General features: G+C 39.8%; 1 protein-coding gene across 2 annotated transcripts in view; it reads right to left on the reverse strand.

Moving 5' to 3' along the window:
- Positions 1–18,414, reverse strand: part of SNX24 (sorting nexin 24) — a 183,994-nt gene that overhangs the window by 69,044 nt on the left and 96,536 nt on the right. For both annotated transcript variants that reach the window (XM_023197171.1, XM_023197180.1), the window contains exons 2-3: positions 11,654–11,737; positions 2,440–2,544 (exon numbers count right to left, since the gene is read on the reverse strand). In XM_023197171.1, coding sequence (XP_023052939.1) covers positions 2,440–2,544; positions 11,654–11,737 — 189 coding nt within the window. The remainder of the gene's footprint in view (positions 1–2,439; positions 2,545–11,653; positions 11,738–18,414) is intronic.

Raw genomic sequence — 18,414 nt, forward strand, 5'->3', positions numbered from 1 at the left:
AAGAGCTGATCTGCCTGTTTTATGGGTGGGAAATTGAGGCCAGAGGGATGACTGTGAAATAGCTGAAGGGCTGGACTAGGTAATGTCTAAGTTTCCTGTGCACTTAAGAAGCTATGGCTTGGAGGTATTGATACATTTTTAGGTTCATGGGCCAGATTAGGACCATACTACTGGCCCTTCCCAAGATGGGTTAGTGGTAGGATGGTACCTGATGAGAAAGTGCTGGTGGCACCCACTCCCTGGGTTTCAGACTGGTCCTGAGCATGCATGGATTCTAGCTGGTGTCATGTAAGCAAGCAGAAGAAACAGTAATACTGTCTTACTTCTAAAGAGACGTGAAATGATCAAGAAATGACAGCCAGGCTAAGATTTGCACTTCATTTAAGATTAATAAAGTGTTCAGGCTTATCTTTGCAACTTCCATCTAGCTCCCATTGCCTGCAAGTAGAATCAAGTGGAAAAGAAAGCTCCCTTGAACTCCTGGAGGAATTAAGTGACAACAAATTGACTATTAAATGCACAACAGGAAGCAAGGGCCCTCTGAGCCCTTCGACCACATCTTTCAAACCTTATTTCTGAGAATAGAAAATTCTAAGCTCAATTTGAGTGTCACTATAAACTCCTCTCTGTGCCAGATGATTTTATGCACATACTTATATCCGAAGTACAAACAACCTAAAATGTTTATACTGAGTAGTAATGGAAATCATGTGTCAAATACAATGAGGGGAACAGAGTAGAACTTTCTTCAGAACTAAAGTTTGAAGATATACAGCATCATGGAAAATCTGGCTTACAAATAAGAATGCATTGTTTACCTAGTCCCCATTTAATTATAGAGAACATGCATTTTTACTCTTTGCATACAATTTTCTGAAGTGTGCTTTTTTTTTTTTTTTTGGTTTGTTTTTTGCTCTGCAGTGTTGCCTGAAGCTATGGAAGGATCATAGCTCCTCATACACAGTCTCAAAAACCATGGCCACACACATTCTTGTGATTTGTAATCCCCATTTCCTTTAAGCTCTCACCCCCAGAGAGAGACAGTGAAGGATTCTTCTACCAAGTCCAAAAGCAAAAGAGCAAAAACAGTAAAGACAGCCCTCCTTAGATGTCCTCAGGGGCCTTCTGCATGTCAGCTTTCCTATTAGAGCACTGTAAAGACCAGGAAAACTACAAGGGCCAGGAACGGAATTCTGGCAGCTTTCTACTGAGAGATAGTCCTCTGAATTTCTCACTAAGCACAAGCCTGAGGAGTCGGCCTCCCCTCAGCTTCTCATCACCAGTGATTCAGGGACAGCCATTCATAGAGCTCTGTAGAAGAAACGGCATACTAGCTCCACAGTCCTCAGTTTCCCTCCTCAACAGAATCCAGCCTAGGGTTAATGCTTAAAGAGCCATGAAGATATCAAAGGGAGAACACAGTCAGGGCTGCTCATTTGTTTGATGTAACATGCCTTAGATGGGTCAATCATTAATTCATAGCTCTTAGGTGGGAGTCCAGCTCTTCTGTTTCAAGAGCCAAGATTCCCCTGTCCCCAGTCATGTTCACTCCGTCATTCTCATGTGTCGCTTCTCCAGTGGACTGGTGCCAGGGAAGGACCATACCACTGGCCCTTACCAAGATGGGTTAGTGGCAGGATGGTACCTACCACCTTACCAAGATGGGTTAGTGGCAGGATGGTACCAGCTGACCTTAGGGCGTGCCCACCCCAGCTCCTGCCCTGCACAGTGCTCTTTGGACTTAATGATGACTACACTGAGTACTCACCTGGGGCCGCTATTTCTTTTTGTTTTAAAACTCAGAGAAGCTGATACTACTCTACCTTCTCCTTTTGCTTCTTCTGTCACTTGGTAGAGAGATGGTCTTTGTCTTATCTCACTTAGGGAGCTCTGCTTGCTTCTCTCAGCTGCAGAAAAGAGTGTCCCAGTGCATTCTTTCTAAATGGACATTCCAATTTTCAAAGAGGTTGGCACTTCATCATTGGCAATTTTTATACATTCCTTTTCAATTTGATTCCAAAGATACACTAGCCAGGCCCGCTGTGAGTTCAGTTTCTCTCACTACCCCAATCAGCCCCACAAAACTCAAAACATAAAGGCTGGGATTGCTATAAAGAAGCAAAAAAATTCTTGGAGGAAAAGCAAAAAGCAAAAAACAAAATAATTTGTAGAGTTGAATTAAAAAACAGATCCTCTCCTCAACAGTTTTCACCTTTTTATTAAAATTTGACTTCCCCAATGCATAGAACCAATTTTAAATAGAACCCTAATTAAAGTTACAAGAACCAACCAACAACGTATCTGTAACTTTGAACTTCCTTTAATTTAGACTCTTTGGCTGCTTAATATATTTCACATTGCACCCACATGTCCTGAGAAAAAATGGTGAGACATATGATTATTTATGTTATATAAAATGAGGATCTAAACATATCTTACCTGTAAGTATGTTTCCAAGCCTTGTCGTCGCTGTTCCAAGACTTTGGGGACCCAGTTCCTAACGTGTTTAGAAGGGATTTCTGGAGTTTTTATACATTTCTTAAGCTATAAACACAGAATAGAAAAAGAAAAAGAAAAAGATAAACGAGATGTCTGTTAATTATAGTGACATTATTTGCGGAAAAAAGGCCAATAAAAGAAAGTGAACTACTGCTATCTGCAATAAAAGATAGAGGAAAATATAATTACACTGCAATTTTGTCAAATGATTCTTTAGGTATCTTGACTGTTCAGTTTTCAGAATAATGGTTTTCTGTATTGGTAGATATTATTGTAGACACTTCAGATTGAAATCCTTTTTTCCTGAAAAATTAAAAACCTAGTAAATGAATAAAAAAGAAAGTGAAGAAATTTAGTTACAAAAATCAATTAATACAACAAAATTCTGCTTGGATGAAGGACTTTCCTGATAAAAAGTCTTTCTACATATTTTTCATATAAAGAAATCAAAACAAAATGCAACTGTATGTAAGTATTATCCCTAGAAATGCCATTAACTAGACCACATCATTTGGAGAGAGAACTTAAAAACATAAAGCCCTAATCTTTTCAATGTTCCTAACAATTACTTTCCAACTCCATTCATGAAAACTGAATGATAGTTCTCAGCTAAGCCTTTTGGGACAGCAGTTTTAGGGGATAATATAAATAAATAAAAATTCTGTTGGAAGTTGCATTAGAGCTGTCTGTGGTAGGCAGAATAATCCTCCTTCCCCCAAAATAACCAAATCCTAATCCTGCAGATGTTACCCTATATGCCAAAAGGGACTTTGAAGATTTGGTTAAATTCATGGTCTTAAAATGAGAAGATCCTCCCGGATTACCGGGGTGAGCTCAATGTAATCACAAGGATCCTTATAAAAGGGAGGCAGCAGAATGAGGTGGAAAGAGACTGGGAGAAACAATGTCTCTGGCTCTGACGATGGAGAAAGAGGCCACAAGCCAAGGTGACCTCTAGAAGCTAGAAAGAATGGATTCTGCCCTAGAGCCTCCAGAAGAAATGTCATCCTGCTGACACCTTGATTTTAGCCCAGTGAAACCCGCTTTGGACTCCTCACATCAGGAAGTGTAAGACAACAAATATATATTGTTTTAAGCCACTGCATTTATGGTAATTTGTTACAGCAGCAATAGGAAACTAATACACTGCCTCCATAAGTGGAATGTGCTTAATTGCTAATTAAAAATTTGAAAAACCCTACCAACGTTGCTTCTTTACTACACATGCACAGAAAGAGCATAGTAATGAATAAGAAAATTCACAAATTAAACCTAGGCAGCTAAACTATAGTAAAAAATTCTTTCCATACGTAAGAGTATATTCACCCTTAACCAGTCTAGGCTGAAATTTGTTGTACATCATGAAGAAGGGGCCCATGTACTGGCTAGAGCAGAGCGGCCACCTTTGCCTCTGAGGTAGAAGTCTTGTACTGAGAATGGTAAAGCAGCAAGAGCCTGGGTCCCTGACGATCATGAAATCGCCACACCAGCACCAGACATTTATGAAGGGAGGGATCAAGTTGTATCTGTTAATGTCACCATTATTTTGGTTTTAGAGTCACTTACAGTCAAATCTAATCCCACATGAATAAGGATGTGGCTAGCACTGCTAGCTGCTTAGCAAATATTCATTCCCTCCTTCTTTTTGGGGGGGAAAAAGGTCAACATCATTCAGAGGGCTAACACGCTGAGTTATAAATTGACTTTCCAAGTTCCCTTTTAATTAGGGTGACCATGTGACAGACTTACCAATATACGTACATGTCTACTGGGGTAGGGTTCTTGTTTCCCTAACAAAAAGCAACAGGCTTTCTTGCCAGAAAATGCAGAAGCCATGCCTGGAAGGGTAGGAGCTATGTTGTCACCAGAAGTGTGAAAATCACATGCTAAGATGACGACATTGAAGCAGGGAGACATGAGGAGCCTGGAACATGAATGTTGTGAGATGCCTGCATCACCTGGGCTGCCTGTTTTTAGTTTTCCTGTAATGTGAGAATAATAAATCTCTTACTTAAGAAATCTAATCAAGTTTCTATTATATGCAGTCAAAGACATTCCTAATATAAAGGAATCACTTGTTCTATCTTTTTTTTTTTTTTTTTTTTTTTTTTTTTTTTTTTTTTTGAGACGGAGTCTCGCTCTGTCGCCCAGGCTGGAGTGCAGTGGCCTGATCTCAGCTCACTGCAAGCTCTGCCTCCCGGGTTCACGCCATTCTCCTGCCTCAGCCTCCCGAGTAGCTGGGACTACAGGCGCCCGCCAACACGCCCGGCTAATTTTTTGTATTTTAGTAGAGACGGGGTTTCACCATGTTAGCCAGGATGGTCTCGATCTCCTGACCTCGTGATCCGCCCGTCTCGGCCTCCCAAAGTGCTGGGATTACAGGCTTGAGCCACCGCGCCCGGCCCCACTTGTTCTATCTTAAGTCAGAGATGCTCAATAGGCATCCAAGTAGAGATGCTGGGTAGGTAGCTGGGTACAAGTCTGTAAATGTGGGGTCAGAATATATAGGTATTTAGAGCCATGGAACTAGAGGAGATGACATTAAGAGTTAGGTACAGATGGAGAAAAAGGGCTGTGGTGGACAGAATCCTAAAATGGTCCCCTGGTGTAAACGCCTTGTATGATCCCCTCCTCTTGAGCATGAGTGGGACCTGTGAATATGTCAGGGCAGTCACTCCATGATTACATTGTGTATTATATGATGGTCCTAGCAGACTGCTGGCTTTCAAGTAAGGTATCATGTGATGAGAGAGCCACATGGCTAGGACCTGAGGGTGGTCTTTAGGAGCTGAGAGCTGCCTCTGGTGTTCAGCCAGCAAGAAAAAAAAAGGGACCTCAGTTCTGCAACTGCAAGCCACTGAATTCTGTCTGAATGAGCTTGGAAGAGGGCCCCAAGCCTCAGGTGAGATGGAGAATCAGGGAGGAGAAGCAGGACAATCACTGGGGGAAGACGGGCAGTAGGTTCCATCAGGAAAGTGTTTCAAGAGGAGACGCATGATCAGGCTGTGCCAGATGACGGGAAGTCAGTAACGCGGGGTACAGAGAGAAGGGCAGTGGGGAAGTAGCAGCTCCTCTTCTAAGGAGTTCTACTAAAAGAGAAGGAAGGAGTACAATGGGATGAGCACAGGAGGGAAGCATGGGGCCAAAGGCAGGCTTTATTTTGTGAAACAGAAACTACTACGATAGGTTCATATAGTGATGAGACTGATTCAGTATTGAGGGAGAAACTGATAATGCAAGGGAGAGAGGAGGAGGGGGATTTATAATTGCTTGCAGGGGAATAAATACATATTTAAACTCTATACTGTCTGAGGCATTTCTCCACAAGAACAAGGCCAAAATGCTAAAGTATTCTGTGGTAATAAGCTTAAGTTTCACTTTAAACATAAAGAAACTTCCTTTAAAACTATTGAATCACAACATATATTTCAGAATAGAAAATCAACTCCATTATATGACTCTCCTTTTAAAAAAAATGTTGAAGATCTAGCACTGAAAATATTTTTCCTTTTTTATTTATGTCAAGAGTACTGAGGAAGCGGATCATCATAGCTACTGGGATCCATGACAGCATTCGTAGGTGAGTAATGAATTGCTTTAGATGAGAGACAAACCCGAGACAGTATGTTTCCAGTAGGGCTCAGCTGCTTATAAGATAAATACTCCTCTGCCACTTCACCCGATGATTAACGGTCCTGGCCCTGCTGTGTCCAGGCAAACTGCCTTTCTGATTCAAGCAGATAAGTCCCAGATTCTATGATACCACAGACACAATCCCTTTTCCTGGTGTGACCACTCCCTTTTCCTTTTTTATACTGCTAGAAGAATTTACACAGAACTTACTCCACACAGACCTACCACTGCATACACTGGTTATAGTAACCATTTTCCACAAACAAGCAGAAATACTTTTCCCAAGTACATGAATAAAAAGAATGAAAAAGAAAAGTTAAAGAAGCGAGAAACATTTGGGGATAAAATCCCATCTTTCCCCCTGTATTGCCACCACTACTTTCTCAGGGTTCCCTTTGGAGAGAATGCACAGGGTGCTGTGCTACTGGTTTGACCCTACATGGCAGGTTTTTGGTTCTTTATCATCTACTTCATGGAATTACACACAGGAGAATGAAGTCTTTTACTCAAGCCAAAAGTAGTCAATAATAAAAAATGAAGATAGTTAATTTAAAAATGAACCAGCACCATATTTCACTGAAACCATTGTGAATAAAAGGATGGGCTGCGACTGACAGAAAACAGCTGGGAAGGCATGAAAATAAAATGTGCTTAACAGTTTGCCATGCTGAAAAGGTTTTTCTGCCCATACATGCAATTTTTGGCCTAGGGAGGTAAAGCTCTTTTCAGGAATCACCATTTAAAATAGTAAAGTACTTAGCCGTAGTGGGATGTGGACAGGCGTAGCCGAGGCACACGCGAAAGCACTCATAAGCTTGAAGGCTCACCCTGTCACAGGAGCCTGTGCCTGGGCCATAACAAAGAAGGCTAGGATGGGGTTTTGTTTTTGTTTTGGTGTGGTCGTGTTCTTCCCACCTAGTACTAGCAGAGGAGCTACAAAGGCATCAGGGCAAGCAGAACTTGGGGTTAACAGAGAACGTAAACTCCCGCAGTAGAAACTGATCCTCTAGTAATTCATAAATATACATGATGCTATCCGAATATACCACTTGCCAAATACTTATTTAATACCTAATAAGTGCCTGAGACTCTGCTAGACACTCTAACAGTGTGAAAGATATGAAAGATAGGACATGGTCCCTACTTTTAAAAAAGTACCTTCTAATTAGACAAAATTTAGGGATAACAGTTTTATCTCACATGTTTCCAAAATTTAAGCAGAAATCTCTATTCTAAATGGACAGGAGTTCTAAGAACAAAGAGATTAGGGAAGAAAGGGAGCTAACATGGAAAAAGGAGAACCTGAAATGTCTTGGTTTGAATAGATCAGAACACAGAGGAAAAGACATTCAGCATGGCAAAGACAGGTGGGTAGCCATTTTTACCTCACATAATGAGGTAACGGGAGATACTGGCTCAGCTGTCCCTGAAGGGCTCTTAGGAGGAGTGAAAAATACAGTCGGCCAGTAAAGGGGTTAGTAGTAGACAGAATAATGGTTCCCTCAAAGATGTCCAAGTCCTAATCCTCAGAATCTGTGAATGTATTGGCATACATGGGAAAGGGGGCTTTGCAGATGTAACTAAATTAAGGATTTTGAAAAGGGGGGATTATCTGTGTGGGCTCAATATTATCATAAGAGGGAAGCACAAGGAAAAGGGGATTGAGTCTGTGGTGTCACAGAAGCTGGTACTTATCAGGATGAATCAGAAAGTCTGTTTACACAAGATATCAAGTCAGAAGAGAGGTGATGACAGGAGACGTTACGATGGACACAGAAGCTGAAGTGGAGTGACTGCTGGCTTTGAAGATGAAAGAGGCCACGAGACAAGGAATGTTGGAAGAGGCAAGGAAACAGATTCTGTGCTAGAACCCACAGAAGACTCAGCTACAGTCAGGTAATAAATTTGAAGGCTGGATGTGGTGGCTTACACCTGTAATCCCAATACTTTGGGAGGCCAAGGCGGGCGGATCACCTGAGGTCAGTTGAGACCAGCCTGGCCAACATGGTGAAACCCTGTCTGTACTAAAAATACAAAAAAGTAGCCGAGCGTGGTGGTGCATGCCTGTAGTCTTAGCTACTCAGGAGGCTGGGGCAGAAGAATCGTTTGAACCTGGGAAACGGAGGTTGCAGTGAGCTTAGATCGTGCCACTGCCTGGGTGACAAAGTGAGACTCTGTATCAAATAATAATAAAAAATAAATTTTAAACCACTGCATTTTTGGTGATTTGTTAACAGCAGCAATAGGAAACTCATACAAGGTTTAAGATTATTGGCCTTGAGGGTCAATGTCTACGATGTGGTGGGCAACAGAGACCCATTTCAGTGCATTCGAGTAAGAGAATGAAGATAAAAATGGTGTTTTAGGAAAACTGGTCTGCAGCAGAGAATGGATAAGGATCTGAAATGGTTAAAGTAATATTGATATAAAGTAGTAAGACTCTGGACTGGGATGGTAGGAATAGAAAATGAAAAATTAGTCTGGGCGCAGTGGCTCATGCCTGTAACTCTAGCACTTTGGGAAGCAGAGGTGGGTGGATCACCTGAGGTCAGGAGTTCGAAACCAGCCTGGCCAACATGACGAAACACTGTCTCTACTAAAAATACAAAAATTAGCCAGGCGTGGTGGCAGGCGCCTGTAATCCCAGCTACTCGGGAGGCTGAGGCAGGAGAATTGCTTGAACCTGGGAGGTGGAGGTTGTGGTGAGTTGAGATTGAACCACTTCATTCCAGCCTGGGCAAAAGAGCGAGACTCCGTCTCAAAAAAAAGAAAAATAAAATGAAAAATTAAGTCGCGTGTATTATAAGAATTTGGAAGATAATGCAAGGTAACAGAAAAGTAGGAACACACTTGAAGCTTTAAAACCTTGAGATGTGCGGTTCTAAGCTTTGTGACTTCAGTGTATGTGATGGAGGTAGGTTAGGAAGGGTTGTGTCTAAGTGACAATCACACTATAGGAATTCTCAAACTTCAACAGGCATTAATCATCTGGGGTACTGCAGATTATTGGGCTCCATCACAAAAATTCTAATTCAGTATATCTAGGGTGTTGCCCAGCAATTTGCCTTTAGATAATTCAAAGTTCACACTTTGAAAAATACCAACTAAAAGAAAATGGAATAAAATACTCATCATAGCACAAGAAGAAATGACTAATTTTAAGATAGAATCTGAAAGGGTGAAAGCAGACATATTAGTAAACATAAAAATTTAAAACTTGCATACATTTAAAATAAATGCCATAACCAAAATTAAAAGGCCCTTGTGAAAAAATGCTTTCAGTAAATGGCTAACATTGTATTAATAGGCCACACAAACTAATAAGCAAAAACAACCGAGACACTAGCAGATAAATGAGAAAGCACATAAATAGACAATTCTATTGAAAGAGGGACTACAACTCCTAAGCAAACCTAAGAAACACCTATTAAAACAAGGCAACATACATGCTTGCTAATAAACAAATCTAATTTTTGGAGGTGTAATATAGTTAAATATTTCAAGAGAATTAAGTAACAACAGATTCAACTACATTTAAAGGGAAAAGATTTTATGTTAAACTCTAGCATTCAAATATGGAAATTGAGGGTACCAAAACTGCAATAAAAGGGCAAGGTTGCATGACGTGGCAGCAGCAGTCAGTCAAGCCCGAGTACTCTGATTAAATTTTTTACTCATTTCAACCCTTCTTAGCACACAATCTTACAGTCAAAATTACAGATTTATGTTTATTTTTACACCCCATCGTTATTCGTATTCCATTGCTTTTTAGAGTTACCTTTTTGCCAAATCTAATACAATCACAAGGGGACAAGTAAAGGAGACATTTAGCAGCTGCTATCCCCTTAATAACACACAACATTAGACAGTGTATCCCAACTAAAACTCTGCTCCACGAAGCTATTTTTATCTCTATGTCTCTGTAAAGTTGTCTCAAATATTTTAACAAGGCTGCCAACAATATTCAAAATTGAGAGATTTGAGAATGTCTATTCTATTAATGCTAGTAGACTTAATTATATAAGAATAGATAAAATTATTAATAGAACTGCAGAAACTGAGAAGAGAGAGAATCCTGGAAAATCTAGGAATTTTTTTTGACCATGAATAGCTAAGAACTGTCTATATTAGAGCAGAGAACAGGGTGAACAAGGCTCTCTTCCAGAAGCATGGGCAGCCTCGTGCTCCGGGCAGGCCTAATTGGCAGTCACCCAGCTGTGCCTGGTGTGGAGCTGGTCCCTGAGTATCTGGAGAGTACAGCTGGGCTGTGCTAGGGTCATGGAGTCCTAGGTGCTGACTTGGAAGGTTAGCAAGGGGCCTGCATGTGACAGGCTGCCTCCTCTAATCCTCTAGACTGGTCAACAGAGGCTTGGCAAGGCAGGGGGTGCTGGTTTTAATCCCAGAGCAGGGACTTATTTCATCAGGTACCCAGAAGAAACCTCACTAGGATCTGTTTCCTCCCAAAACACACACACACAAAAACAGAATTCCCTGGGAAGGAAGTGAGTCCCAGACTCCAGATTTGTTTCTCTTTGGAGCACCCTGGGGTTAGTGCTTTTGTAAAGTCACTGGCAACACCTGGTCTAAATCTGTGTTCACCTGTACTGTTTCTTTTCCAAGTCAACCTGGATTGAACAAAGTGCTAACTGTAGAACTAGATGTGGATTATCCCCTGCCATCCTAACAGAGAAGTATACCGATAACTTAGAGCTCCCCTTTAAAAGAAAAGAGAAGGAAACAGTCTCACTAATCTCTCACTAATATCCTGTTAACGTTTATACGTTTATCCTGTTAACGGGATTTTTCTGGGCAATTTCATGAGGTATTTGTAGAGATTAAAATAATTTCAGCACACCAATAATAATTTATAACCTAGAAAAAATTAAATTTAGGTAGAAAATAAAGAAGCATTTACTCTTCTATGCTTTAATAACCGTTTCTCCAAGCTCTTCCTTTTGCTTTTCTGTTTCGTTCATCTAAGACTTTTATGAAGTGTCTCCTAGTGCTGAAACATCAGTTTTGTAAAGTGGCCCTTTACAATTCAAAAAAAGGCTAAGAGCCTCTTTTAACTTGTGTTCCCCAGTCTTTGAATACACAAGTACATGTATATGATCTTTTCCAGGTACATGTAAGTATAAGTTGAGTTTAATACATTTCTTCCTGTAAGATAATCATTTGCTTTTTCTCCCCATTCTGTAAAGAACATTAAGTGTGTTTCATGGATAAAACAGGGTCTAGGTCTTATTCTTTCTGAACCTGTAACATCGAATGCAACACACTGCAAACAGCTCGCTGCCTCGGATTTTTACATGTAAACAATCTTAACAGAAAATCGCCTATTCAGAAAGCATACCTTTAAGGAACTGAATAATTTATTCTAAAGAGAAATTTATTTCATGATAAAAGAAAATGCATATACAAACACAAGAAATATCAATGCTCTTGGAATCACAGAAAGGAGTATTAACATTATACCATCTGCCTCATAGAGAAAAGAGAAAAAAAACAAAAAACAAGTTACCTTTTTGTGCAAAGCATGAAATTCGCTGTATCTCTTTTCAACAAAATGTTTTCTTCCATTCATTAGCACTTCTATCTTAAACACCTGAGGAAAAAATTGAAAAGAGTAATTATATTAGTTCAAAACCTTCAATTGTCTGATGTGGTAAGTTTGTGACCATGATATATTTCATCCCTTTAATTACAGTAGCTGATCCCCCAAAACCCAGAAGGCTCAGGAGACCCTGGCCCAACAGCATTGATTAATGAGCACTCGAACCAAAGGCTCACTAACAAAGTGCGACGTTCTCCAAAAACCTGTCTAAAAACAAGGGAAACTTACATGCATTAAAAAACTACCTAATTTTTTAATAAAATAATATTTTTTGCATAAAATGATTTCACCAAGTGAACATGATAGCACTGAAAAAATACTCTTTACCAGAGTATTGCAAGAGGAGTACTCTGGTAAAAAGCTCAGGCATGTGGCATTCCACTACGGGCATTTCAATGTAGGCAGTACTGTGTCTTCATAAGACAATCATGCAAACAGCAGAGCATTTTAGGTTAATGTCTTTCTAACCTGAATATTCATCTCTAGTCTCAGCTGGGCTTATTCTGCTGTTTGCAAAACAGGGAAAATGTAGTAAAGGCTCATTTTCCCTGCATGATACAAGTGACAGCTTGTTCTCCTAGCTCCAGAAGGTTGAAAGGCCAGATGAAAAGGCTCTCTGGGTGCACTAATTAGTAGGCACTAACATGACATTTTCTTGATTCTTGGGTCAGTGGGTCAAGACTGGAAACAAGGGATGAGAAATATTGTGAAATGGTCATGAAAATACAATGTTAAGGTCAGATGGGGAAGGATGGTTGGCAGGATCTAAAGAGAAGCTGTCATTGCAAAAGTTTGTATTTGACTCCTGTTTTGCTAAGTGAGAGTTTAGAAACACTAAGATGGAGGAATATTGTTTAATTACTTAATAAGCCTAATTTTCTATTTCAATCGCCCTTCTGAAAAAAATACAAAACTGTAGAGATCACATGACACTAAAAAGCATTAAAAGCATTCTTACTTTTAGTCTAAAAATAAGAACTACTTAGATGTGGCATGTGAGATACAAGGTCGCATCTTCATTATGAAAATAGATTGCTATGGCTCTATATTTCTGTCTTATATGTAAGTATGACTATTTTAGAAATCCAGAAATCATGTCATCAAACATAAAATCTGTTTGCATTTTTGTGCTTCTTTGAATCAGAAACAAAATCTTCTGCTGCATGACTCAGTTTAAGAAATCTCTTTTTATTAAGTGTTAAATTTTTAACAATTTAATCAATATTTTATATTAACATTTTGTTTTTCAAGAAATACCCCTGAATAAAGACTTTCCTTTGGTGAACAAATAGAAATATTTTCTTCTGAAACCATATGCATATGCTCAAACTCTCAGATATTCTTAGATGATTTTTTGGAAAAAATATCTGTTTATTAATTCACTAGAGAAAATTATTCTTCAAAGGTCTTGCCAGAAATAGAATCAGGAAAACACCTCGAGAAAACAAACAAGAGAAGCACAGCTTTAATGTGGGGGCTTGGTTAATAGGCTACAGAGCCCCTTTTTAACTATCAGGTCCCAGATTGAAATCAGGACAATATGTAGCAATGAAAGTAGTTTCCATCTGCTGAGCTTTATGAAATAAATGAGGTTATGTTCCGGGTCTTATTGCTTGAGGCTTTATCACAAAACCACCACCTTAATTGGCACATTAGCTACAGAATCTGTAAAACAGGGAGAAGGCTGAAAATTCGGCAAGCCTCTACCTACTGGCCCACCCCTCAAAGTGCCCCTCCATGAAGGCCAGGGTAAGACAAATTACACAATGGCTGCTTCATGGAATGTCATCTCTTCTACTGACCAGATGGTTCCATTACCAAATTCCACAGTTACTCTTAACAAGCACTAACTTCACAGTGAGCAGTGGGGGAGGGTGGATGTACAGACATCCACAGGAAAGTTTGTGATAAACTTTAATTCTTATATTTTATAACATTACAATTGAAAGAACACACAATATGCCTAATACTATCAAGACTTTCTTCTTCTAAATTCTGGGAAAACATCTTGGAAAGGAAGTTGTTCATCAGGATATTCATGACAAAGTGAAGCAAGAAACGGAGTCAATTTAATAAATCTGGCCAGGCACGATGGCTCACGCCTGTAATCTCAGCACTTTGGGAGGCCAAGGCAGGTGGATCATGAGGTCAGGAGTTCGAGACCAGCCTGGCCAATATGGTGAAACCCCATTTCTACTAAAAATACAAAAATTAGCTGGGTGTGGTGGCGTGCACCTGTAGACCCAGCTGCTTGGGAGGCTAAGGCAGAAGAATTGCTTGAACCTGGGAGGCAGAGGTTGCAGTGAGCCAAGATCACACCACTGAACTCCAGACTAGGCAACAGAGTGAGACTCTGTCTCCAAAAAAAAAAAAAAAAAAAAAAAAAATTAATAAATCCTATTTTCCTGAATACCATGCCAGGTCATTTTTGTAAAGTCTTTCCAACTTTCCTACATATGTTGTCCCTGCTGCCTGGAAATCCCTTTCCTTGCTTGACTCTGCTGGCAAACTCCTAGTAGTGATTATGCACCTCGCGAGGTGACAGCTTCCAAGATGGTGCGAGAAAGGCACTCAGCACAGAATCCACCATTCATCTGTTTATTTATTCAACAGATATTTACTGAGGGCCTGCGAGCCACAGAGCCCAGGAGTTGTTCTAGACTCTGGGATTCAGCACTGAACAAGACTGACAAGAGGTCAGCCTTTATGCGGGCTGAGGAGGGCGGATCACCTGAGGTCAGGAGTTCAAGACAAGCCTGGCCAACATGATGAAACTCTGTCTCTACTAAAAATACAAAAATTAGCTCGGTGTGGTGGTATGCACCTGTAATCCCAGCTACTTGGGAGGCTGAGGCAGGAGAATTGCTTGAGGCAAGAGGAGGTGGACGTTGTGGTGAGCAGAGATCCAAAAAAAAAAAAAGAGAGAGACAAAAGAAAGAAAAGTTGAGTGTGCTGACTCTGGAATTTCAGGTTGGCTGTGGGTGGATAAGGACTGTTTTCACTCCTATTGAAAACAACAACAACAACAACAAACAACAAAAATCTCCCACACACTTTAAGGTGAAAACCAAGGGCACTTCTGGCCAAGATGGACTAACAGGAAGGAGATGTAGCCTCCCATTTGAAACTGGGCAAATTAAATAAGTGTGCAAAATATGTGGGAAAAATGGCTCTCAGGACATTGGACATGGGGAAATGAAGGACCGTGAGAGACAGGAAACAAACAAGGAGAGCCCTACTATTAACTTCAGCTTGCTGCCCAGAGAGAAGCTATGCAGGCGTCTGCCCAGGGAAGGGGACTCCGCCCAGCAGAGCCCTGCGGGTCCCTGAGTTAAGGAAAGGGAGCTGGGAGTCTGGAGAACAGGGAGCTGCACCACGGGAGAATGCCTGCAGCTGAGGAGGCCTCCCTCAAGTATTCAGGGGAAAACCGATGGGCACGTGAGATTGGGTAAACTACCCAAGGATACAAAAAGGATTAGAGTGAACAGGGCTCAGAGCTCACATGCAACAGGCAATGGTGCCGGTGTCCAAAAGCTGGGGCAGAAAACCTCATAATTCACGAGGTATTAGTTACAGTACCCTGAAGGTTCTTGACTCAGAAGCAGGGAAAATGAGTTGTTTCAGTCCAGTTTAACACTTCAAAGCCAGGTCTGAAGAGATCAAATTGTTTCTGGGTAACTTAACCACATGCCAGAACAAAGCTCAAGAATATTTTTAGAACTATAAAAATATCTAGAACCCAACAAGGTAAAATTAACAAAATGTAAATTACCAAAAGTGTTGCCAGATTTCACCCCTCCAATGTACTAAGTTACACTGTTACAAATAGGACTGTCTGGTCCATCCTTGTCAACACAGTCCTACTTTGGCCAATCTGGTGCATAAAATGAGAATTTTTTCTTTTTTTTTTGAGACGGAGTCTTGCTCTGTCGCCCAGGCTGGAGTGCAGTGGCGCGATCTTGGCTCACTGCCACATCTGCCTCCCGGGTTCACGCCACTGTCCTGCCTCAGCCTCCTGAGTAGCTGGGATTACAGGCGCCCGCCACCACACTCGGCTAATTTTTTGTATTTTTAGCACAGACGGGGTTTCACCGTGTTAGCCAGGATGGTCTCAATCTCCTGACCTCGTGATCCGCCCGCCTTCGCTTCCCAAAGTGCTGGGATTATAGGCATGAGCCACCGTGCCCAGCTAAAATGAGAATTAATTGGGTGTATTTTGACAAGCATGTATGGTGGCATAAGTTTCCATTCCAACTGTCTCACATAAAATAATATATAAGCCTGACCTGCCTGTTTATTTTTATTTAAGCCTGATCTACCTCTTTATTTTTATTGTATTCATTTACTTAGTTATGTTGCTCAAGCTGGACTCAAACTCCTGGGCTCAAGCGATCTTCCCATCTCAGCTTCCCGAGTAGCTGGGATTAGAGGCCCAGGCCACTGCGTCTGGCTCTGACTTGCCTGTTTGGTTTTCTATTCCTAGAGACATCTTTCCTCAGAGTTTTCCAGAAATCCCCTCTGTATACAGTAAGGGAAGCTGCATGTAATTAAATAAATGTATTAAGGATTCCATTTAGGTTTGCTTAACAAAACAAAAATCATTCTGTTCATTTGACTAAATTTTTGCCACAGTTCTAGAGACATTATTAAGTCAATAGAATTCAAATTGAAAACGAAAACAAATGCCATTACTTTAAAGGGAAGAATCTGATCCCCAAGTGTGGTTTTTATTACATGTCAGAGCCAACTTTTTTCTTTTGTGGTAACATCTCTGAAATTATACTAGAAGTCAAGGATAAAATAGTTCAAAATATGGGTTTATACCCTAATTTTCAGGAATATATCTAATAAATAAAATAAACTTAAGCTAAGGAAGGACTTAACTTATATTCTAGGTTGAATGGTCTCTCTCTTTCAGAAGCTTATACATTACAAAGTTGATCACTTCTAAAGCAAAAAAAAAAGAAAAAGAAAAAAGGAAAAGTATTCTCTATAACAGATTGAAGATATCTAATAAATAATTCAAGTGCCTGCCAAATACAGACGGGGTTCTATATACAAATAAAGATTTAAGCCCAAGGTTCCAAGTAGTTTAGGCCAGTGTATTGTTACGCTGGGAATCTGAAATATACATGAAGGGCAACTACCTGCTTAGGATATGACTTTTCATAAATATATGTATATACACATGCATATATATTTAATATTTGTTCATCAGAACAAGATGCACCAAATATTAAAGCAAAGCTTGAAATCAACATTCTCCTTCTTTAGTAGGAATAAACGGTCAAGATAATAAAATAAAGAAGGTAGTTATTCTACTATAAAAAGTTGAATCTCTAAAGGTGCCACTTCTTGTGTGCCTATTGTCAGGTGCTCAGCAGGGTATTAATTCAGGTACTTAGCAAGGTATTAATTCACAACACACACAGTTTTTATGAGGGTACAAAAATAAGAAAACCTCTAATTGTAAAGAATTATTATGGTATTTGATTTCTAAGTACATTTACATTTTTAAAAACTAGCATAAAAATTTGATTTGTTCCTATTCTGAGCCTTAAGTCATGTTTCCTCTATTTTAAGATGCCACATTGATAAAGCAAGAGAAATTACTAATTTAATCATACTATTTTGGGTAGGGGGGAAGAAGCTTTTTCCTCATATTTCAAAAATATCTAAATTTGAGAAATTTTAAAAAGTTTTTAAGAAAAAGACATGCTGCTACAAACAAACCACTACTTCAAAAAATAATTCCCTCTATATAGTAAGCCCTCACTTAATGTTGCTAATAGAGGTTTTTGGAAACTGGAACTTGAAGCACATATAACAAAATCAATTTTTTCCTCATCAACTTCTTAACAAAACGACATGATTCAAGGACCTGCTGTATGTCATTTCACTTCAAGTTGCAGTTTCCAAGAACCTACTGATACTAGGTAAGAACTCACCATAATTGCCACAACAGAATACCTGTGTAAGAGTTGAACATGATTAAATGTAAGTGTGTGTGTATTGATATGATTCTGCTTTCGAAAGAAAATTCATGATACCAAAAAGAACATCGGGAAGATAATGGATGAAAGACAGAGAATAAATATCCACACTACAATGAGAAGAATCCCTGATGAAAGAACAAAAAAATTAGAGTAAGAGCAAAAATCAAAGACAAAAGAAATTCAACTTTCTTAAGCTGGAAAGATCAAAAGGGTTTATATATCCCAGGGAAGAACAAGACAAGGATGTTCACACCTACCCACCCTAGAATTTGTTTTTAATTACCAGCATAACCAAAATATACAGGTAATATACAGGTGCAAAAAGCAGAAACAAAGATCAGGATGACCCCAGACTCTTTCTCTGACACGCTAATTGCCAGAAAAAGTAGAGCAATGCCTGTGGAGTTTTATGAGAATATTATTTAACAGTCATCTAAATTATTATTCATGTATAAAGACAGCAAAAAGTCAATCTCAGTTTGCAGGAAAACTCAAAAAACACATAACCCAAACATCTTTTTTGAAAAATGTACTGAAGGTGTAGAACTGCCAATGGAAAGATAAATCCAAAGCAAGAGACTGTTAGTCAAGAAAAGGCTGATGAAGTGCCCAGCAGGAAGCACACAAGGGATTCTAGGCCACTTGGAGGCATCTTCTCACAGGCTGCTCTGC

This window comes from Piliocolobus tephrosceles, chromosome 4, assembly GCF_002776525.5.
Source record: "Piliocolobus tephrosceles isolate RC106 chromosome 4, ASM277652v3, whole genome shotgun sequence".
Classification (NCBI taxonomy): domain Eukaryota; kingdom Metazoa; phylum Chordata; class Mammalia; order Primates; family Cercopithecidae; genus Piliocolobus; species Piliocolobus tephrosceles.